Source organism: Molossus molossus, unplaced genomic scaffold (assembly GCF_014108415.1).
Source record: "Molossus molossus isolate mMolMol1 unplaced genomic scaffold, mMolMol1.p scaffold_m16_p_3, whole genome shotgun sequence".
In the NCBI taxonomy this organism is placed as follows: Eukaryota; Metazoa; Chordata; class Mammalia; order Chiroptera; family Molossidae; genus Molossus; species Molossus molossus.
In genome coordinates, this window is record NW_023425366.1 from 120,572,352 (window position 1) to 120,598,039 (window position 25,688).

Below are 25,688 nucleotides of genomic sequence, written 5' to 3' on the forward strand. Positions count from 1 at the left end.
AGAACATCGGCTGAAGGGTCCCAGGTTCAATTCCCTGTCAAGGGCACATACCTGGGTTGCCGGCCCAATCCCTAGCCCCCACTGTGGTTATATGGGAGGTAGCCAATCACTGTCTCTCTCTCACATCAATTGTGTCTCTCTCACATTGTGCCCCCCTGCAAAGTCAATGGAAAAATATCCTTGGGTAGGATTAACAAACAACCAAAAACATGTACTTAATCCTATACTAATCTGGGAAGTAAAATTACCTAGTAAATAGTTTAGGGATACCTTATAGCAATTATTTCAAGATTCTCTTCTCAGGCCATATTTAGAAATAGTTTAAATATAAATTAACAAGTTAAGTATTTTACAAATTAGTACAGAATAACTGGCTAAAAATAGCACATAATATCAGATCTGTAGAGAAAATAGAACTTTTTCAGATTTAAAGTAATAAAAGTAGTTGCAAAGCAAAGATTAACAAGTTTGAGTACATAGAAACTTATTTCAAACTGGACAATGGAGAACAAGACTAGAATTAAAGGAAAATCCGAGCTCAAAACAGTGTTTCCCGATTCTCAATGCATATTGTTTTCTTTATTTTAATATGAAGTTGACATGCAACTCTTTTGTTGTTTTTGCTTTTCTGTGGGAAGAGGGAATCTTTACAGTTATTTTTTAAACCTATGGCTTATCTTTAGTGATATCTTCGAATAAAGGACTTGAAGAAAACTGACATAAGGAGAATATTAAATGGGCTCTCTCTGACAGGGATCAAACCTGCAACCCAGGTACATGCCTTTGACCAGGAATCGAACCTTCGACCCTTCAGTGAGTGGGCCAACACTCTAACCACTGACCCACACTGGCCAGGGTCCCCCTCCCCTTTATTTCCTCTCAGGTGTGCATCTTTACTTTTTACTCCTAAACACAAAGGGTTCCCGTGAGACTTGCAACCAGAGGAGCAATGGGCAGGGGCGGCTCATCCCGAGCGAACCCACTGAACCTGTCTCCGAGGCCCCCTTTCTCTGACTTTTCAGTACTAACAGCAGCCCTGTCCTGGCTCACTTCTTTGCTCTAACATTTCTAGAGGGCCAAAGCAGAACACTGCCTAGGCTCTCTCCTGTTGCTTCTTCTATCCTAAGCCCTTCCTTTGTTTCACTGTCCCCAGCTTTAATAAACGTACTCTCGAAATAAAAAGAAAAATATTAAGAATTTTAGTGAAAAAAATGATGGAGATAATTTACCTAAGAGTAGTTAGTAAGATGCATGAAAAACATGTGTGTCCTCACTGGTAATGAAAAAAAAATGCCATTTGAAATAACAGAACAAGTCCTGGCATGGTGGCTCGGGTGGTTGGAGCATCATCCCATACATCAAAAGACTGTGGGTTCAGTTCCCAGTCGGGGCACATACCTAGGCTGTGAGTTAGGTCCCCTGTCAGGGTGCAAATAGGAGGCCACCGATCGATGTTTTTCTCTCACATTGATGTTTCTTTCTACCCCCACCCCCTTTCTTCTCTCTTTAAAATCAATAAAAACATATCCTCAGGTGAGGATAAATATAAATTAAAAATAAATAAAACAATAGAACGAGCCACACCAACTTTTCTAAAGGACATAAAAGAAAACTGAGTAAATGTTAGATATATCATGTTCCTCAAAGAGAAACTTCAATCTTGTAAAAGTGTCATTTCTTCCCAAATAAATCTACAAATGACATGTATGTACAGTAAAAGTAATGACTTTTCTTTCCTAGAAGAACTCAACACAGCCATTCTTTTTTTTAAATCCTCACCCAAGGATATTTTTCTATTTATCTTCAGATAGAGTGAGAGGGAGAGAGAGGAAGAGCAAGAGAGAGAGAGAAAGAAACATCGATGTGAGAGGGACACATCGACTGGTTGCCTCCCACATGACCCAATTCCGGCCAGGGATGAACCACAACCGAGGTATGTACCCTTGTTCAGAATTGAACCCATGAGGCATTGGTCCGCGGGCTGACGCTCTACTGCTGAGCCAAACCTGCCAGGGCAACACAGCAATTCTTAACTCATCTGGGAGAGCAGATGGCCAGGAAAAAAATTTATAAACAATCAGAGCATTTCTTTTTTTTTTCTCACCCGAGGACATTTTTGCTTTTATCTTCAGATAGAGGGGGAGGGAGAGAGGGAGGAAAAGAGAGAAAGAAACATCAATGTGAGAAAGACACATTGACTGGTTGCCACCCACACAACCCCAACCAGGGCCGGGGACAAACTGCAACCGAGGTACATGCCCTTAGCAGGAACCAAACCCAGGTCTCTCTGGTCCGCAGGCCAACGCTCTAACCACTGAGCCAAACTGGCCAGGTTGGAACATTTCTTTTTTTAAAAATATTTTTTCTTTATTGATTTTAGAGCATAAGGAAGAGAGAAAGAGAAACATCGAAGAGAGAGAACATCGATTGTCCACCTCCTGCATGCCCCCCACTGGGAATTGGACCCACTGGGCATGTGTCCTGACCAGAAATTGAACCAGTGACCTCTTGGTGCATGGCTCAACGCTTAACCACTGAGCCACACAGGCCAGGCCAATGAGAACATTTCTGTATAATATACTAGAATATATCTCAAAACTATAGCAATTAAAACAGTGGTTATGTCTCTGGCCGAGTGGCTCAGTTGGTTAGAATGTTGCCCCAATACGCCAAGGTTGCAGGTTGATCCCAGGTCAGGGCACATACAAGAAGCAAGCAATGAATGCATAAATAAGTGGAACAACAAATCGATGTTTCTCTCTCTCTCTCTTTCTTTCTCTCTCAAATCAATAAATAAAAATTTAAAAAAACAGTGGTTACTCAGGAGTGGATAAATATATCAGTGGAATGTAATAGGAACTCCATAAACAGATTTATATAGATTTGAATGTTTAACATGAAATTATGAATGTACCATTTAATATCACCAGAGGAAAGCTGAATAATTTAATACATTGTGTTAGATTTGTTATGAATTTTTAAATATAAGCATCCCTAAATTAACGTCAGAAAAATAAATGGTAGGAGATTTTCAGAACAGACGCGAGCTTGAAGAGCTGCACAGGTAAGGACCTGCTGCGTCTCAGCTCTGAGGGTCAATATTTTTTTTTTTTTTTAATCCTCATCTGAGGACATTTTTCCATTTTTTGTACAGACAGAGTGGGAGGGAGAGAGAGGAAGAGAGAGAGAGGGAAACATCGATGTGAAAGGGACACATCGAGTGGCTGCCACCCGCACGACCAACCAGGGCCGGGGACAAACTGCAACCAAGGTACATGCCCTTAGCGGGAACCGAACCCGGGTCTCTCCGGACCGCAGGCGGACGCTCTAACCGCTGAGCCAAACCGGCCAGGGCTGAGGGTCAATATTTTAACATTTTCTACAAAGTACACATTTTATACTTATAAAGTGTTTTAAATAATTATTTTTACAGTAAGAAGAAATAGTGCTTGGAAATTGTTTACGAATCCTCATATGTATCATGTTCCCCTGACTGTCTCTCTCCTCCTCTGTCCACACCTGCGGTTCTTTCTATCCAACGTGGAAATGAAGTGGGGCTCCAGGAAGAACCTTCTGGCAGTGAACAACATCAGCTCTGTGGTGATCCTCAGTGAGCAGGCCATGTTGTCGCACTTCCACCAGCAGGTGGCCGTGGTGCAGATTTCCCCAAGCTTACTCCATGTGTCTTTTCTGTCCACGGGGGTGACGCACAGCCTGCGCACAGACATGCACATCAGCGGAGTGTTCGCCACCAAGGTATCTGTGAGGGTGGCCCACAGGGTTGATTGGGGGTCTTCAGTGTAAACAAAAGACCTGGTCAGTTGCAGGGCCATTCAGGATGGTAAGGGGCCCAGATGGCAGGTTGCTTTTTAACTTCCAGGATTTTTTTAGGATGCTGTCGCTGTCTGGAATGGGAAACAAGTGGCAATCTTTGAGCCTTCTGGAGCCACGTTACGAAATGCAGGTAGGAGTTGCCCCCACCCCGCCAGCAGAAAGGATTTAGCACCCTGCTTTGTTTTCTCACCATCTAATGGGAGGGGGTATTGGTGCTGTGATGTGGGCAGAGAGCTGGCGCAGGGCCACAGGGAGACTCACATCAGTTCTCATGCCTGTGCCTGTGATTCCAGAGTCAGTGCTGCAGCTCTGGCCCCGAGCTGCCAGGGCCTCTCAGGCCTCCTGGGCTTCACCCTATTGAAGCCAGTCAAGGTGACTGAGAAGTACCGCTGGATCTAGGACCAGCCAGCCCTCCTAGGCTCCAGGACAATAAAACAACTCAAATAAGGCTACATGAGCACTTATAACCGCAGTGCTTTCCAGGGGAGGGAGCTACTACACACCCGACTTTTGAACTGGTTCCAGACCACACACAGCAGTGAGCCCTATGGCATCTCCAGCAAGGCCAGCCTCTGTGAATTTCAGGGTGGATCATCAGAGAGTCTTCATCACTCTCAAACAACTCTCTGTGTCCCATCAATCTTGCCAACTCTCTGTTTCACTGGGCTGCCTTTGTCCTCCACTCTTCAGCACATGCCTGTATGAGTTTTCTGAGGCTGCACAAACCGAGTGGCTTAAACAGAAACTATTCTCTCACAGTTGTAGAGGTCAGAAGTCCAGAATCAGTTCCACTGGGCCAAAATCAGGTGTCAACAGGGCCACACTCCCTCCAGAGCTCTGGGGAGGAATCTGTTTCTTGCTTCTTCCAGCTTTTGGTGACTATTGGCAATCCTTGACTTGGGGTCATATCATTCCAGTCTCGGTCTCCATTGTCATTGTTTCTGTCTGAAATCTACCTCCCTCTTAATAGTGACACTTGTGACTGTATTTAGGGACCACCTGGATAATTCCCTCATCTCAAGGCTTTGATATCTTTAGCCATATAAGCTAATATTCACAGGTTTCAGGGATTAGGACATATCTTTGGGGGATAGCTTCCAGCCTGCAGTGACCATCAAGACATGCTCCCCAGCTGGCTCAGGTCTTACCTTCATCTATCCTGACCTCAGCCCTGTCACCTCACCCGAGGACTTGTCACTGCTCTTTCCAAGGATGGGCCCTCCGTGTGTTCAGTTGAACACCTCACGCCCTTCTGGGGGTGTTTGTGCTGGTTATCACCTCTTTCTCTCATATGACTCCCTGTTTTTCTTTTCCTCTAATGCTCTGTTGAATGAAGTTCTAACACTTGCTGGTAATTCACATCTTTTCCTCTCTCCTAGTGTAGACCCCCCTAGGGGCAAGGACAAACTTCTTATCTACCCAGTAGGACAAACAGCACAGCAGGTGCTGAAATATTTTCTGTCTTGTGTGTATCATCATCTCCCTAAACTAGAGAAGAACCTGTATGGAGACAGAGACTAGAGCTTGTGGCCTCCCAAGTTCCACATAAGATAAGCAGACTTGCTTAAACAATCGTACCGTCATAGGTGCTGTGCTGCCAGGTGGGAGGAAAGAGATGCCACTCATAAGTGGTGCAGGCCCCAGCGCTGAGTTTCCACATCAGGCCAGAGCCTTCACAGGCTGCCACTTCCAGCTTGGCTTTGAGCAGTTCCCTGCCCTTCAGAGCCTCACTTTCCTCATCTGTAACATGCCCAAAAGACATTTCTCACGAAGCTGTTGAGGTCAGAGGCGAATTAGGGGACATGTATGAGAATGCTTCTTAACCCCTGAGGAAGGATGAAATGTTTAGCTGCTGCTGTCACATTTATCTTTCATTTCAGGTACCTTTCTGTGTGAGTCTCCAGTGTTAGCGATGCATGAGGAAAACGTTTATACGGTGGAACCAAATCGAGTTCAAGTTCGAACCTGGCAGGTAAATTGCTACTCTAGAACGAGTGTGCTCTGACGATAAAGACAGTTAGGGCAAAGTTTAAAATGCTGTCTCTAAATCAAACCAGTGCCAGCACACTGGCTTTCCCCAGCCAGATCAGATTCCCCTCACCAGGGGGTTGGTTGTAAAAATGGATTCTGGGAGAGCTGCTCCATCTATAACTGTTGTAACTTCAGAAATCAGTAGGCAGGGCAAGGGCCTTTTGCACTGAAAAGGACTTGATTACAGGACCTTGAGTATATGGGGTTATGAAATGGAAGGAAATGTTTGCTGTGCATCTTAGGGGCAAAAGGAACCTAGTTCAGGACGTAATATCTTTGGACAGGCCTTTCCTTGTATGTGTCTGAGGGGGAGTCCAGGATGGGAGCAAGGCATACCTTCAAGATGACAGACCTCTAGCACACTATTCTGTTCCCTCTTGGTGATTCAAAAGAACCCCTACCTGCCTGCATCCCACCCACACTTGCTGGAACCCGGCAGCTGACATGCTATATTAGTTTGCTGAGCCTGCCATAAAAAATTATCACAATCTGAGTTAAAACAATAGAAGTTTATTTTCTCACAGTTCAGGAAGCTAAAAGTACAGAATCCAGGTGTGGGCTCGTTGGCTCCTTCTGAGGCTCTGAGGGAGAATTCATTCCATGCGTCTTCCAGTGTCCAGTGCTTGCTGACAGTCTTTGGTACTCCTTGGCATGTAGACACATCACTGCAGTCTCTGCTTCGATCTTCTCATGGCCTGCTCCCTGTGTCTGTGTTTCTCTTCTGTGTCCTGTAAGGACACTTGTCCTTGGATTCAGGGCCCACCCTAATCCAGAATGTTCTCCTCTTGAAATCCTTAACACCTGCATAGACCCTTTTTCCAAATAAGGTCACATTTACAGGTTCCAAGTGGACATATCTTTTGGTGGCCATCATTCAACCCAGTAACTGTATTAGTGTTTTGTGTTAAGGTGAAGAATACTTACCATGGCCGTGGCTGGTTTGGCTCAGCAGTTAGAGCGTTGACCTGCAGTCCAGAGAGGCCTGGGTTTGGTTCCCGCTAAGGGCACGTACCTCGGTTGCAGTTTGTCCCTGGCCCTGGTTGGGTTGTGTGGGTGGCAACCAATCGATGTGTCCCTTTCACATCGATGTTTCGCTCTCTCTCTCTCTTCCTCGCTCTCCCTCCCTCTCTGTCTCAACAAAAAATGGAAAAAATGTCCTCCAGTGAGGATAAGAAAACAAAACAAACAAAAAGAATAGTTGGACTTCCGGTCAAGATGGCGGGTAGGTAAACGCGGTATCGTGTCCTCCCACCACCACATCAAAGTTACAACTAATCTACAGAACAACCATCATTCAAACCCCCCTGAAATCGAGCTGAATGGAAGTCCTACAACTACAAAATTAAAGCAGCAGCCACATCGAGACTGGTAGGAGGGACGGAGGCAGACAGGCTGGTCCCACACCAACGTGTGGCGGATAAAAATCAGGAGGACACCTCGGCTGGGAAGGTCCTCCCTGAGGACTGAGGGGTCCCCGTCCCACACCAGACGCCCCACTCAGGGTTCCAGTGCCAGGAAGAGAATCCCCATAACTTCTGGCTGGAAAACCAGCGGGAACTGAGGCTCAGGGAGGCTGACGCAGCTGGAGCCCCAGGCAGCTCCTTAAAGGGCCTGCGCACTTACTTATCGGACTCACTCCCTCTAAGCTTGGAGGGGAGGCAGCTCGAGGGGCGCCAGAGACATACAGGGAAGAACTGAGCTGTTTGGCACTGGAGCGAGGGCTGGAGAGGGGGCTTTCTCCGGGACAAACGTGCTGTCAGAGGCCTTTGTTCCTTTGGTGAGCCCTTCCCTGGGGCGGCAGACAGCCGCCACATCTGGGACTCCAGCAACCTGGCTCACACTGGTAGCCCCGCCCTGGCGATTCCCTGAGGCCCCACCCCACCCAACTTTCAGGCCCACCCAACCTGTTGCCAGTTGCTTAACCATAGTATAGGCCTGTCTTGGATCCTGCTTCAGGTTTTCCTAAATTCTTTCAAACAAGCAGCATCTGGTCTCAGATAGCCCCATACCTCTCGTTAAGTAATACACTGAAACAAACACAGGGAGGCAGCCAAAATGAGGAGACAAAGAAAGAGGTCCCAAATGAAAGAACAGAACAAAACCCCAAGAAAAGAACTAAGCGAAATGTAGATAAGCAACCTAACAGATGCTGAGTTCAAAATACTGCTTATAAGGATGCTTAATGAACTTAGTGAGAACCTCAGTGAACTCAGTGAGGGTCTCAAGAGCATAAAAAATGACCAGTCAGAAATGATGGATGCACAGTCAGAAATGAAGAAGGCATTAACTGAAATAAAGAATAATTTACACAGATTCAATAGTAGAGTACATAAATCCATGAAGCAAATCATTGATTTGGAATATCAATAAAGGAAGCAAAAATTGCCCAATCAGAACAGCAAAAAGAAAAAAGAATCCAAAAAAATGAGGATAGTGTAAGGAGCCTCTGGGACAACTTCAAGCGTGCCAACATTCGCATCTTGGGGGTGCCAGAAAGAGAAGAGCGAGAACAAGAAATTGAAAACCTGTTTGAAACAATAATGGCAGAAAACTTTCCTAATTTGGTGAAGGAAACAGACATACAAGTCCAGAAAGCACAGAGAGTCCCAAACAAGATGAACCCCAAGAGGCCCACACCAAGACACATCATCATCAAAATGCAAAATGTTCAAGACAAAGAGAGAATCTTAAAAGCAACAAGAGAAAAACAGTTAGTTACCTACAAGGGAGTTCCCATAAGGCTGTCAGCTGATTTCTCAAAAGAAACTTTGCAGGCCAGAAGGGAGTGGCAAGAAATATTCACAGTGATGAAAAGCAAGAACCTACGCTCAAGATTACTCTATCCTGCAAAGCTGTCATTTAAAATCAATGGCCACATAAAGAGCTTCCCAGACAAGAAAAAGTTAAAGGAGTTTGTCACCACCAAACCATTATTATATGAAATGATGAAGGGTCTTTTTGAAGAAAAAGATAAAATATATGAACAAACAAAATGGCAATGAATACATATCTATCAACAATGGAATCTACAAACAAAATGAACAGGAGGAACAGAAACATTCTCATAGATACAGAGAACATGTTGTTGGTTGCCAGATGGGGGCGTTTGGGGAATGGGTGAAAAAGGTGAAGAGATTAAGAAGTACAAATTCATTGCTAGACTGACAAACCTCAAAGGGCAAGGGGTTGGGGTGGTGGGAAGAAATAAACCAAAGAACTTATATGCATAACCAATGGACACAGACAAGTGTGGGAAAAGGCAGGAGGGGGGCGGGAGTGGGGAGGGAGGTGGTCAATGGGGAAAAATGAGGAATATCTGTAATACATTCAACAATAAAGATTTTTAAAAAAGAATACTTATCATGGCTCTGGTTTTAGCTCTCAGTGTGACTGCTTTGCCCAGCTCTGAGTTCTTTCCTGGGATCCAACATTTGGTCTCCGGGGTCTCTCTATCCAAGTTCTTGTACCTTTCAACACTGCTCACCCACTGCTTCATTCAGCAGTTCCTAAAGGAGCTTCCATGGAGTTCTCCATTCTAGTGGGAGTCAGACAGGAAAGGAGCACACTTAAAGCAAGAGAGGAATGGGAAATACCGCAAGAGTCATTGGAGTAGAGACTTGATGATGTGGGCAAAGCAGCCCACAGCCCCACGTGCCCTCCTAGGGAAGAGTACAGATTGAGGGAGCTGCTGGTCCCTGTAAGACCCTCCGCCTATTCAAAGTCAGAGAGGAGGCACCGGCTGGAGGGAAGGAGGCCAGAGCCCAGCAAGGCATCCCATGCAAAGAAAGCTCACCTTCCTTACACTGACAGTTGTCTAGGGGCACTAGCTGGGGACATAAAGCTTAAGCAGAAAGGTGTCATGTTCTTAAGAACAGATAACAGGGGCAGCTCTTCAGCAGAGAGGTGACCTGTGGAGCACTGGAGGGCAGAAAGCATGCTGGCAAGGGTAGAATGGCCTGTTGGGAGAGGACTGTTAGCATACTGGGAAAGGGGAAATGGCCTGTTAGAAAAGGGCCAAAGGCACAGTGGGAAAGGCAAGGGTCTGCTGGGAAGGGGAGAATAGCCTGCAAGGGAAGGGTGAAAGTCATACTGAGAAAAGGCCAGTGGCCTGCTGGGAAGCATGGAGGCCACTGAGGAGCCTTGCCTACCGGCCTGGAAGGTGTCTCACAACAGATGGCCTGTAGTTGAGTCTTTTTTGTTGTTAATTTTCTTAACTAAAGGGAGTATGTGTCCATTGTAACTACAGTTAAACCTCTGTGCTGGACCCATCTCCCATCTCGAACAATTCGCTTCTCAACCACGATGTTCAGAAAAATAAAGTCTTGATGTCAAATAAAACTTCGGTTCTAGACCCAACAACTCTTTCATACTGAAAGCTGTATGATCAATCACGCATCTCTCAGGTGACAAAGGAGAGAATGCGTGAGTGTGAGTCAGTCTCCGTGAAACCTTGCATTGTTAACATCTCAGGAAATTGTGCTGTGAATGTTTTTGTGTTTTTCTGCTTTTGTTGCTGCTTAATATTGTCAAATACATACAGTAAGTCACCATAGGTCCTAAGAAGGTTAGTGATAGCAGCAAAGTGAAAAAGAAAGTTGTGAGAACAAGAGGGAGTCATATGGGGGTCTAGAATGGATTAATTCAATGTACGTTATTTCTAATGGGAAAAATAATTCCATTTTCAGACAAATCGCTTCTCGAACAAAATAGATTAAGTTTGAGAACCGAGGTTCCACTGTAGTAATATAATGTCAGCATGTATAAGGAAAAGGTTACTAACTCTCCCCCCATTTTGAAAGTCTGGAGGGTGTCTCTCCAGACCTTTCTCCCTGCTGGTGCAGAGGTAGACACACAACCAGTTGTTGGTGCTTGTATGTGTCCATGACATGCACCTTCCAGTTTCTAAGGGCACCTGCTTCCGGGCTGGCCTGGAGCTCCACTTGTCCTCCCAGTGCTTCATGCTGTTGTGCAGTGAGTGACCTGGGCTGAAGAGCAGTGACGGGTGCCCTGGGGAGGGCTTGTTTACACAGAGGCTGGAGCTGAGGAAAGGGCTGGTGTCTGATGGACACTGGCTGAGCCTGAAGCCGAGGGTACAGCAGAGAAGTAGGGAATGCAGCCGGAGGGCCAATGGGCCAGTCTAAAGCCCAGAGGGCGGGATGCGTTTTGGCTTGTTTTTCTCTTGTGTTTGTTTTTTCTCCTAGAAGATAACTTCTGAGTCAGTGTAGTGGGAAAGACTAGGGGAGCTGGCAAACAGTGAAGTCAGGTAGGAGATGCCACAGGTGAGAGTTCTAAGGGCCTGGAGCCAGGCAGTGGGCTGGAAGATGAGTTAGTGAGCAGTTGGATGGTGGGTGGCAGCAGAGAGGGAAGACTTGAGAGTGTTCTGAGTTTTCTAGTTTGGGAGTCTGGGTTCATTGTGATGCCTTAAGATGGAAACTACGGAAGCAGGGCATGTTTGAGGGGAAAGGTATGAGTTTGAGGCACCTTGGATACCTTTCAAGGACATCCAAGAGCTAGTTGGAAATACAGGTTCTAGAGTTCAGGGGCTGGGTCAGTGCTTCAAAGCAATACATTTGGGAATTTGGAATACATTGACGTAAAGATGATAGCTGAACCAATGTAGAAGCAAGATGAATTTAAGTTTGTGCCCTGGGTACACAGGCTATAAGGAGCCAGCAGAGGAAGAGGTTGAGCAAAGCAGGCTGAGACCCATCCTGCCATCATTTTTTTTTTTTAAAAAACGTATCTTTATTGTTGAATGTATTACAGATGGTCCCCCCTTTTTTTCCCCCATTGACCTTCTCCTCCCCAATCCTGACCCCCCTCCTGCCTTCCCCACACTTTTTTTTTTTTTTACCCCACACTATTGTTTGTGTCCATTGGTTATGCATATATGCATAGAAGTTCTTTGGTTTCTCTCTTCCCACCCTCCCTCCCCCCTTCCCTTTGAGGTTCATCAGTCTAACAACCAATTAGTACTTCTTAATTCCTTCATCTTTTTCATCCATCCCCCCAGCCCGCTCCCATCTGGCAAGCAACAAAAAGTTCTCTGTATTTATGAGTCTGTTTCCATTCTGCTTGCTCATTTTGTTTATAGATTCAATTGTTGGTAGATATGTATTTGTTGCCATTTCATTGTTTATATTTTTGTTCTTTTTCGTCTTCAAGAAGATCCTTCAACATTTCATAAAATAATGGTTTGGTGGTGATGAACTCCTTTAGCTTTGTCTTGTCTGGGAAACTGTTTATATGTCCATTGATTCTAAATGATAGCTTTGCAGGATAGAGTAATCTTGGTGGTAGGTCGTTGCTTTTCATCACTTTGAATATCTCTTGCCTCTCCTTTCTGGCCTGCAAAGTTTCTTTTGAGAAATCAGCTGCCAGTGTTATGGGAGCTCTTTTGTAGGTAACAGACTACTTTTCTCTTGCTGCTTTTAAGATTCTCTCTTTGTATTTAACCTTTGGCATTTTGATGATGATGTGTCTTGGTGTGGACCTCTTTGGGTTCAACTTGTTTGGGACTCTGTGCTTCCTGGACTTGTAAGTCTGTTTCCTTCACCAAGTTAGGGAAGTTTTCTGTCATTATTTTTTCAAATAGGTTTTCAATTTCTTGTTCTCTCTCTTCTCCTTCTGGCACCCCTATGATGCAAATGTTGGCATGCTGGAAGTTGTCTCAGAAGCTTCTTACATAATCCTCATTTTTTGGATTATTTTTTCTTTTTGCTGTTCTGATTGGATGTTTTCTGCTTCCTTATATTCCAAATTGGTGGTTTGCTTCTTGGCTTTACCTACCCTACTATTGATTCCCTGTAACTATTCTTTATTTCAGTTAGTGCATCCTTCATTTCTTACTGGTCCTTTTTTATGTTGTTGATGTTCTCACTTGTTGGAGGTCTCCTTAAGTTCCTTGAAGGTCTCACTAAGTCCCTTGAATGTCTCACCAAGTTCCTTGAACAACCTTATAACCTGTTTTGAACTCTGCATCTGATTGATTGCTTATCTCCATTTTGTTTAGTTCTTTACCTGGAGTTTTGTTCTTTTCTTTCATTTGGGACATGTTTCTTTGTCTCCTTATTTTGGTTGCTTCCCTGTGATTTTTTCTATGTATTAGGTAGAGTTGCTATGTTTCCTAGGCTTTGTAGGAGTCCTGTACCAAGGGCACATACCACTTGTAGGATCCAGTGGTACAGTCTCCCTGATCACCCAAGCTGGGCCCTCAAGGTACACCCCTAGTGTGGACTGTACCCCCTTCTTTTGTAATTGAGTCTTGATTGCTGTTGGCATGTCAATGGGAGGGATTTACTCAGGCTGCTCAGCTGCAAGAACTGGCCTCTGACTACCTTGGAGGGTCAGCTGTGTAGGGGCCCACCACACAGAGCAAGACTTACTTCATCAGGGCTCTGGTACCCACTGAGTCCGTTCATTGAGTGTGTCACTTGAGGTGGTTGGGTGGTTGGGTGTTGGGTTTCAATGTGGTCTGAAGCTATCCATTGGGTGTGCTGGCTCTGGGGAAAGGTCGGCCACTGCCTGTGTTCTATCCAGGGCCACTCGGTATAAGCTGCAAGTGTTCTGCAGATGGCTACTTCTTGTGCTGGGCTTGGAGGTGTCAGAAAAGCCAAGTTGTGAACCAAGGCTGGCTGCTTCTAGTGCCAGGCCTGGGGCCACTTAATGAGAGATATGAGGCTCGCTGAGACCAAATGCTGCTTGTTTAAGAGATTTTAGGAAACTCTGAAGCAGGATCCAAGACAGGCCAATCATATGGTAAAGCCTTTGGAAACAACTTGGGTGGGCCAGAAAACAACTTGGGTTGGGCGGGGCCTCAGGGAATCACCAGGGCGGGGCAAACAGTGTGAGCCAGGAGTCCCAGATATGGCAGCTGTCTGCCGCCCCAGGGAAGGGCTCACCAAGGAACATTAGCCTCCACTGGCATCTCTGTCCAGGAGAAAGCTGCCCCTCCAGCCCTCGTCCCGAGGCCAAACAGCTTAGTTCTTCCCTGTATGTCGCTGGTGCCCCTCAAGCTGCCTCCCCTCTGAGCTCAGAGGGAGCAAGTCTGAGTAAATCTGTGCACAGGCCCTTTAAGAGGAGTTGCCTAGGGGTCCCGCAGCCTCAGCCTCTGCCTCCCTGAGCCTCAGTTCCCGCTGGTTTTTCCAGCCAGAAGTTATGGGGACTTTTCTGCCTGGTACTGGAACCCTGAGTGGGGCTCCTGGTGTGGGATGGGAACCCTCACTCCTCAGGGAGGACCTTCCCAGCCAAAATGTCCTCCTGATTTTTATCGGCCACACGTGGGCGTGGGACCAGCCTGTCTGCTCCTCCGCCCCTCCTACCAGTCTCCATGTGGCTGCTTCTTTGATTTCATAGTTTAAGGCTTCCATTCAGCTCGATTTCAGGCAGTTCTGAATGATGGTTGTGTTGTAGTTTAGTTGAAATTTTGATATGGTTGTGGGAGGAGGCAATACTATGTTTACCTACACTGCCATCTTGACCGGAAGTAAAAGTGACATTTTAAAATAAATTACATTTAAACACTTTAAAATATATAATTAATTATGAAATCACTTCATGGCTCAAAATCCTCTAGAGTCTTCAGCTTCACTTTGAACAAAATCTGACTCTTTGCCTCCCTACCTGACTCTGCCTGCACTAATGCCACCCCACATGGCCTCTGCCCACGTGCATGCCCTTGGTGTGTGCCCCTCACACAGCGGCAGGGGCCTCGGGGCTCCTAGACCAGCCCCTTCCTGCTCCAGTACAATCTGCCTCCTGCTCCTGGAATAATGGCCCATAGCTCTCCAGCAGCTGGATCCTCCCCAATCTCAGTTTAAATACTGCCCCAGATAAGACTTATTTCTCAAACATTTTACTGAAATGGGATGTACATACAGGAAAACGGACATGTGGTTCATGTGTTCGTACAGCTCAGTGAGTTTTCACAACGAAACATACCCATGATGTAACTGCCACCCCACCCACGCACTGACCTTCCCACCAAAGTGTAGTCATGTATGTAACACTAGCAACATAGTAAGTATTGTCAGAGGCTTTCACTTAAGACCTGTGCAGACAAGGCCTCCTGGATCAACCCAACCAGATGGAATCTCACCGCCCTTGGCACTTCTCTCTTCTAGCATCCTATCTGTTACCCCTCTAGCACTTTCTCAAGTGGAGGTTATCATGTGTATTTGCTTGTTGACCTAGTAGATGCCTGTCTCCCCCTCAGGACTGTAAACATGAGGGGTTCCCTGAGTCGCGTTAGAATCCGCGGAGCGCTGGCCGCACCCTGAGCCATCCGTGCACACTGGGCGCATGGCTGGAGCATACAGTCTCTGTAATAACGTTTAGTTTCAAAAGCTGCCACACAAGCTGCTTTTCTGGATCCTTTGTCCTTTCCTTTTCCTCAGGGGACTGTGAAACAACTGCTGCTGTTCTCTGAGACGGAGGGGGGCCCGTGCTTCCTTGATGTCTGTGCGGATTACCTGGTCGTGGGCACAGACCTGGCTCACTTTAAAAGTTTTGATCTTTCCCGAAGGTACCGTTTTTGTCCAAATGAAAGTTTTACATTTTGAAAAGTAGACCTAATGTGGTGGGTATGAAATGGAGAGGAACTAGAAAACCCTTTATGTTCTCATTTCAACATTAACATACCACTTAATTTTTCAAAAAAACACTTATGTCTCGGCTTAAATTCTCAATCTTTGCATGATGGGGAAGAGAGCAGCACCAGGGAGGAAGGGGGTTGAACAGGTGACGCATGAGGGATTTCTTAGGGTGATGAAACTTCAATGTGACAGATAAACATCACAGTCTGTCTGTCAAAATCATAGAACTTCATAGCAAAAAGTGAGCCGTAGTGTGTGCAAATTTTTAAAAATTCTTATAGGTTGGGGGAATCCCAGGATGGAATACAGGAGGTGACAAAACAGTCCACTTGTGTCACCAGTGCATGAAACCAGCCTGCTGGAGGCTGTGGCTGACCTGAGCCGCCTTGGGAATGAGTGGCGGCTGCAGGACGGAAAGCACCGCACGGGGCTCTGGCTGACAAGGTCGATCACCACAGGGGAGCGGGTGCCAGACCCACACTGCGGCACAGCACGCTGGAAGCCAGCACGAAGTGAACGGATGGGGGGGGGGAGCTGGGTCCTCCCGTGGGCTGGGAGGTTGCAGACAAGTATGGGAGGGGGCGAGAGTGGGCGCTGTGGTGATGGATTAGAACTGGAGACACAGGTTTGAAGTCTTGTTTAGCTTAATATAGATACAGATGGATACATATGAAGGTATTTACACAGACGTGTCTATACACCAGCTGGTACACATGCATTTCCTCCTCCTCTCAGCTGAGGGCCTAGAGCAGCGGTTCTCAACCTGTGGTTCGCGACCCCTTTGGGGGTCCAATGACCCTTTCACAGGGGTCGCCTCAGACCATCAGAAAACACATATTTCCAATAGCGATTCATAACAGTAGCAAAATTACAGTTACGAAGTAGCAACAAAAATAATTTTATGGTTGGGGGTCACCGCAACATGAGGAACTGTATTAAAGGGTCGCAGCATTAGGAAGGTTGAGAACCACTGGCCTAGAGGCAAGGACACCCCAAGAACAACCAGCACACTAGTGCCCAGACTGAGGTTTCTAACAGCATTTCCAAAAAAGACTGATTCCAGGATAGAGGCAGAAAATATATAAGAAGAGCCTATAGTATTTTAAGTGCCAGAAAGTAAGAAAATGCTAACAATATATATATATATATATATATATATATATATATATATATATATAATGACAGGATGTGTCAAGGGACATAGGAGCCAACTGAAAGCTGGAACAATTTGAGCAACAAAATAAATAAAATAGCATTGTAGCCCTGGCCAGTGTGGCCTCAGTGGTTAGAGCATTGGCCCATGGACTGAAGTGTCACAGGTTCAATTCCCAGTCAAGGGCACATACCTGGGTTGCTGGTTTGATCCCCAGCTCCTATTGGGATACGTGCAGGAGGCAACCAATCGATGTGTCTCTCTCACATCGATATTTCTCTCCCCCCACCCCCCCCGTTCCCTTCTACTCTTTCTAAAAATCAATAGAAAAAATATCCTCAGGTGAGGATTAACAACAACAACAACAAAATAGCATTATATTATAACCCAGAGTAAAAAATAAATATCTACAAGTTCATAGCAAAAAGTGAGCCGTAGTGTGTGCAAATTTTTAAAAACTCTTATAGGTTGGGGGAATCCCAGGATGGAATACAGGAGGTGACAAAACAGTCCACTTGTGTCACCAGTGCATGAAACCAGCCTGCTGGAGGCTGTGGCTGATATAGCCGCCTTACTAATATAAATAAGTGATCAAATAAGTTAATGAATAGAGGGAAAGAGACAAATCGCCTATACAGAAGAATTTCAAATAATTTATGTATATTCTCCTCACTCGTGCAGAGGAACATAATTCCCCACTTTGTAAATGTAGGCAGCACATAATGACAACCTCCCAAAGGAGACAGTGTGGGGAGGGGGAAACGAGTAACTTTACAGACTTGACCCAGACAGGAGAGACCAGGGCCAACATCACAGAGATTAGTCGTGTCGATGGCACAGATCCCTGATGTGGTGTGGTGACATTGGCGCTGTATTTTTGGGGTCTTCTAAAGCTCACACCCCAGTCTCATCATGAAAAAACATCAGACACTTCCCAGTGGGGGACAGGACACTCTTCAGAACAGCTGACCAGTCCTCCTTAAAACTTCATAGGCATTAAACACAGGAGTTGAAGACACGGTCCCAGCCCAGAGGAGCCTAAGGAGGCATGAGGAACAAATGTCACTTGGGTTCTGATGGCATCCTGGGACAGAAAGGGTATTAGGGAGGAACTGAAGAAGAGTGAATAAAGTAAAAAAAAAAAAATTCATGATGAACAAACCTAGGATTGTTTATAATGATAACACATTAGAACCAGCTGAACAGGGGAGGAGTTAAGTAAATTTTGGTTCATCTTTATGATGGAAAACTATACAGTTGTAACAGTGGGATACAACAATCCTTTCTGAAAGGAGAGATCACAAACCTGCTGCAGGAGAAAACAAGGGAGGCAGGGTTTTAATAAGCTGCTTTGTGTAAGAAGAGGGTGGAGATGAAGTTCATATTCATATTTGCTGATAAGCACATGAGAACTTTAAAAACCCACCCTCCAACCCGGCCGGTGTGACAACTCAGCGTCGACCCACGCACCAAGAGGTCGCTGGTTCAATTCCCGGTCAGGGCACCTGCCCAGGTTGTGGGCCTGATCCCTAGTGGGGGGCATGCAGGAGGCAGCCAATCGATGTTCTCTCTCATCGATGTTTCTCTCTCTCTCTTTTTAATTTTCTTTGAAAAAAATAAAAATAATTCACCCTCCGATTTGAGCCTGGCCTGGTTCCTGGGGCATATGGAACCCCAGGTTGAGGGTCGCTGGGCGAAACTCAGAGTTTGGGTCACTCAGAGAAGCAGGTCCTTACTCTGGCCTGCCATGCACAGTGGTCCTTCGGTTTGTGCTGAGACCCTGTCCCCCTCCCTGCAGAGAGGCGAAGGTGCACTGCAGCTGCAAGAACCTGGCCGAGCTGGTCCCTGGAGTGGGGGACATTGTGTCGCTCAGATGTAGTGCCAATGGCAACAAGATCAGCATCCTCCTCAGCAAGGTGGGTGCCCATGGAGGGGCTGCCTTTCTTCCTTCCTGGTGTCCATTAGTTGTTCTCACAGGATCCTGGGCCTTTCTCTCTCTGCCTTTTGTGTCTACTCCTGGCTCTTTGTACCCTGGCTTTCATTCCTCTTCATCTTTTTTTTTTTATAATCCTCACCTGAGGACATTTTTCCATTTTTTTGTTCAGATAGAGTGGGAGGGAGAGAGAGGAAGAGAAAGAGAGAGAAACATCGACGTGAAAGGGACACATCAAGTGCCTGCCACCCACACAACCCAACCAGGACCGGGGACAAAGTGCAACCGAGGTACATGCCCTTAGCGGGAACCGAACCCGGGTCTCTCCGGACCACAGGCCGACGCTCTAACCACTGAGCCTAACTGGCCAGGGCCCTTCCTCTTCATCTTTCGTCCCCTCTCCAGGGCATCCTCTTCTCCCACCTGGTGCTGCCTTTGCCCTCCCTACCTACACAGCTTCTGTTTTTGCCCTGCCTTTCTTCGTTTCTTATTTCATGAGAAACAGTGGTTTCTTCTTTTTTATTTTTATTCCTCAGGTTGCCTCCTGCACTACCTGACCAGGGCCGGGGACGAACTGCAACCGAGATACATGCCCTTAACTGGAATCGAATCTGTGACTCATTGTCACAGATGCTATAACCACAGAGCCAAACCAGCCAGGGCAGTGGTTTCTTCTTTACAGAACCCCTCACCTCTCCTCTTTTCTGCCTCGTGTCATTGTCCAACTAAACTCTCTCAGCTCAAAGGGTTGACAAGACGCTTGAAGGTATCTTTCAGCCTCTTGCTTAGAGATGGAGTGACGTCAGGGTGCAGGTAACCGCATGGAGGGTCTGAAGGCAAGGTGTCGGAGGGCATGTCCATCCTGTTCTAGGTGGCTGGTGCCTTGCCACCCACTACTTTTTGTCCATGTTTTCATTCGTTTGTTTGTACTCTTGTTCACTCATTCGGGAGTTGAGTATGGATTGCTTCCATGTGCCAGCGCACTGTAGATACAAATTGGCACTATAGATACAAATTGATCAGTTAAAAAAGAAGACTCAGCCCTGGCCGGTTTGGCTCAGCGGTTAGAGCGCCCGCCTGCGGTCCAGAGAGACCCGGGTTCGGTTCCCGCTAAGGGCATGTACCTCGGTTGCAGTTTGTCCCCGGCCCTGGTTGGTCGTGCGGGTGGCAGCCACTCGATGTGTCCCTTTAACATTGATGTTTCTCACTCTCTCTCTTCCTCTCTCTCCCTCCCACTCTGTACAAAAAATGGAAAAATCTCCTCGGGTGAGGATAAAAAAAAAAAAAAGAAGACTCAGCCACCCAATGTGGTTGAACAGACATTGGTCAAAGGTTGAGGCAAACAAGTACATTTTTACAACCCTGGTGACAGCTGGGAGGACAGTGCACAGAGCCAGGAGAGCAAGTAACAGGAAGGTCAGGAGGCTCCCAAATGAGGTGATGGTTCAGCCAAGACGTGAACTCTAATAGAGTAAAGCTTTTAACAGTCCACCTAAGTTCTTGGCATTTGCTGCCCCTAGCAACCAAACTGGTTTCCTCTTAGTTTCTTTTGTGTGTGCACATGTACCTTTCTGTGTGAGCATGAAGAAGAAAGATGTGCCCTGGCTGGTGTGGCTCAGTAGTTAGAACGTCAGTCTGTACACTGAAGAGTCTCAGGTTCAATTCCCAGTCAAGGGCGCAGACCTGGCTGCAGGTTTGACCCCTGGCCTCCTTGACCTGGGTTTCAGGTTGATCCCTGGCACCGTCAGGGCATGTGCAAGAGGTAACCAATTGATGTGTCTCTCTCACATCAATGTTTCTCTTTCTCTCTCTCCCTCTCCCTCTCTCTCTCTCTCTCTCTTCCTTTCTCCACTCTTCCCTCCCTCCCTTCCACTCTCTCTAACAACCAATAGAAAAAATATCCTCAGGTGAGGATTAAAAAAAAGAAAAAGAAGAAGAAAGAAGAGATGATGAGTGAGATGATGGCAGTCATAGTAGTAGTTGTGGCCTCTTGCATCTGACATTTCCCGTTTGAGACAAGTTCTTTGTCCAAGGATGTAGCTGGCCGTGCTGCGGCCGAGATCCCTGCTCGTGCCCTGACTGCTATGGCAGAATGGCTTAGGCTCGGAAAGAACAAACAAGAGAGACACCGTGGGGTTGACCTAATAAAGAGGATGTCTGCAGGGAGTGGGAGGAGTGTGAGCACAGGCTTGTGAGCAAGCAAGAGGCAGAATTCAGAGCCCAGGATACTTGATAGGAGATTCCCAGAGGGAGGGCAGCCTTGTTCCTTGCACATGGGTGCAGCACAGATTCTCAGACACGCAAATCACCCCCAGCGAGCTGCATCAAGATTGGTTTATCAGAACCCGGATTCCTTCTTGTTCCTGCGGTTATCCACCTCAGCTAAAATGACATCACTCTAGACAGCTGAAGTCGACCGTCACAATATTTTGAGATTTATTTTCAATTCTCTGAACTTATAAAGTAATAATTCAACAACCGTTCAGTGAGATGAAGGTAAAGTGACATTAAATTCTGGATACTGGGAGTAGACTGGCCAGATTGGCCTGTGGGTCAGTGACACCAGGACATGGTTTTCTCAGCTGAGTGGTCACGTGAGTTTCTGGTTTTCTCTTCCCCTAGGCTGACAACAGCCCCGATTCCAAAATCTGTTTTTATGATGTGGAAATGGATACGGTGACCATCTTTGACTTCAAGATGGGACAGATCGATCAAAGAGAGACATTATCCTTTAATGGACAGGAAACTAAGAAGTAAGATTGTGGTTTGGGAGGATTTTGTTGAAAATGATACTTGGGCCCTGGCTGGTTTGGCTCAGCGGTTAGAGCGTCGGCCTGTGGTCCAGAGAGTCCTGAGTTCGGTTCCCGCTAAGGGCGCGTACCTTGGTTGCAGTTTGTCCCCGGCCCCGGTTGGAGTCATGTGGGTGGCAACTACTCAATGTGTCTCTCTCACATCAATGTTTCTCTCTCTCTCTTTCTCCTTCTCTCTCTCCCATATCTAAAGATAAATGCAAAAAAAAAAAGTCTTTGGGTGAGTATAGAAAAGAAAAGAAGAAAAGGATACTTGGCATCAACTTGTAGGCAGGTTTTGCTAAGTTATACTTCAAACTTCCAAGACCCCCGCAGTCACTTGTAGTGAAGATAGAAAGTGAAGTAGAAGCACACTTGGGCAGTTGGGATAGATTGGGATTTGTAAGTTGTTTTCTAGGTTCTGAGGTTCTGGAATTAGCTTCTGGAAGGGCTGTGACTGAGGTGTCTACAGAAATGGCCCCAAGTCACAGGAGACAGAGAAATGCAGTGAACCTTGGACTCCCCAGTGCCCCTGATGGTAGGGATGGCATGAATCTTATAGTGAGAGTTTTTCTAGAAAAAAATCATTGTCTTTCTCCAGGGGGTTCATGTAACATATATTTGTAGTTCCTTCTACTAAGAAAAGATGTATAGAATTTAAGTCTTACATTATTGCACCTACAGTTCACAGCTGATTGTGCGTACAGCGCTGCACGAGATCAAAGGGCACTGCTCGGGGACACGGGAGCTGACCCTGGCCCTGCCGTCGGAACAGCAGCGTGGCCGATGCTCAGGTCCCGGTATAAGATGCAAAGGGGAGCCAGAGGCCTGCGGGCCGAGGGTGCCGGGCAGAGCCGTGCTTCTCTCTGGCTGCCCTGTTCCTCGTGCTCCTGGCACAGCCCCTTCCTGCCCCCGTCCCGCCTGCCCCACACACCCCCACCGCTTTCCTCCTCAGATTCCTTCCTGGAATCTTCTTTCACCTGGTCTCTTAAACTTGCATCTGCTGGTGGCCTCATCTGCACATGCTTATCTTCACTTCTCACCAAGTTGGGCTTCACTTGTCCATCTCCAAATGTCCTGGAGCCTCTTACCATCACCTCAAAAATAGATCCCCCCAAAAAAATGTCCTGGCCAGTGTGGCTCAGAGGTTAGAGCATTGGCCCATGCACCAAAGGGTCTTGGGTTCCATTCCCATGTACCTGGGTTGCAGGTTCAATCCCCCACCCAGTCAGGGTGGGTTCGGGAGGCAGCCAATCAGTATGTCTCTTTCACATCGATGTCTCTCTCTCTCCCCCGCTCCCCTCTGTCTGCCTCCCTCCTTCCCTTCCATGCTTTAAAATTCAATGGAAAAAATACCCTCAGGTGAGGATTATATATACATATATCCCACCAACTCAGCTTCACTCCCCAGAGGCCACATTCTTGCCCGCAGCACTATTTTCCTGGGTTACCTAGTCTAAAACCTCAGAACTAACCTTTCCTTTAACCCCTCTCTGTGACTGGTTCCCAGTGTTCTTGTTTTGAATGTCTCTGAATCACGCTTTCCCCTCCACATCTGCCTGTTCGTGTTTCCCTCCTAGTTGCTCTGGGAGCCCCTGAGCCACATCCTTGTGTCCCCCCACACCCCTCTCCAGGCCAATCCCAAGGTCTTCCTGGCACTCTGTGGGTCCCCATAAATGCTTCTATCTACAGCACCATGCTTGTCTACGTGCCCTGCTTTCTGCTTGGTCCTGGAGCTGTGACATCTGTGAGGGCTGCTGGTTTCCTGCAGAGTCAGGTCTCCGAGCTCCTGCATGACCATACAGGCACATGGAGCCTGTCCCTGGCTTGTCACATTCCGGGTGGCAATTACGTGAGGCTTACTGTCTTCTGCCAGTTGCCTGCCTTCTTTTGAGATCTGATTCATTCTTTGCCACCCAACCATTTTTTTCTCCCTACAATTCTTCATTGCATTCTAGGCCCGTAAAGCAGGGAGATTTAAAGGTGGGTAGACCAGAGGTAAATGCACCACATCACACAGGTCATGGCTGGAACTGGAACCCAGGCCCCAAAACTGCCCAGCAGGGGGTGCTGTCTCACCTTGAGGGCCACCTCCTGATCCTGGACTTTGGGACCAGCATTAAGGACCTTCCTCAAGACCTCTAGAGCCCAAGCCTCACTGTTTGTCTCTACTGGGACTTTAAATTTTATAAAATGTGATAGAGCCCTGGCCGGTTTTGCTCAGCGGTTAGAGCGTCGGCCTGCGGTCCAGAGAGGCCCGGGTTCAGTTCCCGCTAGGGGCACGTACTTTGGTTGCAGTTTGTCCCCGGCCCTGGTTGGTCGTGCGGGTGGCAGCCACTCGATGTGTCCCTTCACGTCGATGTTTCTCTCTCTCTCTCTCCCTTCCTCTCTCTCCCTCCCACTCTATCTGTACAAAAAATGGAAAAATATCCTCTGGTGAGGATAAAAAATAAAATAAAATGTGATAGAATATAATTAGGCTGCATCTCAACATGGTGTGCAAAGTACCCCCAATCTGGGCAGGCCAGAACTCGGATCATGGCTGCTGACGCTGACTGGAGACTGCCCGACGGTGCTTCCAGAGGCTGAGAACAAGAACTCGCTCTCAGTGTTCTGGATGGGTCTCTCTTTCAGGAACCATATCTTTGAGGATGGGAGGCTGGAGCATCTTGTTCCTGTGAGCCACTTCTGGGATCAGAGTGAGCCCAGGCTGTTCGTGTGCGAGGCCATGCAAGAGGTCACGGGAGCCCCGCCGCAGCCCGCAGACAGGAAGGCCCACACTGAGGACAGCGCCGTCCCCACGGTACTGCACGGCTGCATTTGTGTTTAGAGGCGTGGGGACTTCGGACTTGTGGGTTTACAATCCTGGTGACAAGGTTTATGAGAAAATTACAGGGCAATTTATTCACGTGGAACAGAGTGTCCCCCTCCAGTATGCCTGTGTAGCCTCTCCGCTCTGGGTGTACACCAGGAGGCTGGCCTCACCCTCTCTGTCTTGTATGACTCAATGTAATGCTCTGTTCTCCAGTTACCTCAACCAAATGGCAGCACGTCTTGTGACTGTCTCTCTGAGGCAGCACCCTGCCATGATGCTCCAACAAGGACAATTCCAACCACAGCAGCCTCCTCGCCTCAGTCACTGCTCTCTGCTCACCACCCCACTCCCCAAGCTCTGTGGGTCCCCCTCTCCCACACTGATGCCCCATCCCAAGGGCCTGGACCCTGACACTTTCCAAGTCTTGTGTATTGTAGGACGGGTGTCTAGCCTTCTATGGGAAAGCCCAGTGGTTTGCTGGGCTTCTGTTTTTCTAAGATTTTTTTTTTTATTGACTTTTAGAGAAAGAGGAAGAGGGGAGGGAGAGAGAGAGAAACATCAATGTGAGAGCAAAATATTGATTGGCTGCCTCCTGCACACCCCCTACCAGGGATCAAGCCCGCAACCTGGGCATGTGCCCTGACTAGGAATTGAACCAGCAACCTTTTGATGCATGAGAGGATGCTCAGCCAACTGAGCCATACTGGCCAAGGCTGCTGTACTTCTTTCTAACCCACCTCTTTCCAGAAGAATTTACACAAAGGGTCCTCAGTAAGTCAGCAAAGGACAGCAGCCGTCTAACTCTAGGGGACTTATCTCCCTGTCAAAGGAACTTCCTTTCCAGGACGGTAAGAGTTTGGATTCTCTGAGATAATCAGCACTCAGTGTCCATACTCTGAAATTTTCAGAAGCAAATCCAATCATTGGTTCTGAAACCCTAAGTGGTAAAATGTGTTGAGGTGGCATCTCTGTTATTGGATTGAGAGAAGCAAAGACATTGCCAGAGGAATTTTCTTTAGCATAGAGGGCCTGGTGACAAACCTATACAAGCGTAAGAATGTGCAAATTGATAATGAATAAAAGATGAGGGGGTGTATGTGTGAAGGGCACTTTCCAGCAGTTTGAACAGAGAGCTCTTTTGGTCTTTCATGAAGATGATGAGAAATTGCAAGAATTCACACAGCAAGAAAAGGCTCTGGCACCCCTCAACCCCCTATTGCTTTTCTTCTCAGAAGGGGCTGCAGCCTGGTGTTGCTGTTCTCAGTCCCATAGGACAGGATCCTAAAGAGTCCCTCGCCTCTTCCCTGTGATGTCCCTGGTCCTTGAAAGCAGTGGCAAGATCTCTGTATGGTTGTTGCTCTGGGTGGTTTTTAAATGAGTAAAGAAACTGAAGGGGCTATCTTTTGAAACATGAGAGCTCTTCTGGGTTTCATTCACCAGCTCAGTAGGAATGATTAGTCTTTGCTACAAGGAAATCAGTCAGCGAGAAGGACATAGTGTCCCAAACCAGACGAGGTGCATTTCTCTAGAAGATGTGTCA

The 25,688-nt window shown here is 47.0% G+C and overlaps 1 protein-coding gene across 1 annotated transcript in view; it reads left to right on the top strand.

Annotated features, from left to right (window-relative positions):
- IFT140 (intraflagellar transport 140) overlaps positions 1–25,688 on the top strand; it is a 99,601-nt gene that overhangs the window by 21,266 nt on the left and 52,647 nt on the right. The window contains exons 9-15 of the mRNA XM_036280671.1: positions 3,553–3,756; positions 3,892–3,964; positions 5,715–5,806; positions 15,261–15,388; positions 18,410–18,527; positions 21,167–21,297; positions 23,968–24,136. Coding sequence (XP_036136564.1) covers positions 3,553–3,756; positions 3,892–3,964; positions 5,715–5,806; positions 15,261–15,388; positions 18,410–18,527; positions 21,167–21,297; positions 23,968–24,136 — 915 coding nt within the window. The remainder of the gene's footprint in view (positions 1–3,552; positions 3,757–3,891; positions 3,965–5,714; positions 5,807–15,260; positions 15,389–18,409; positions 18,528–21,166; positions 21,298–23,967; positions 24,137–25,688) is intronic.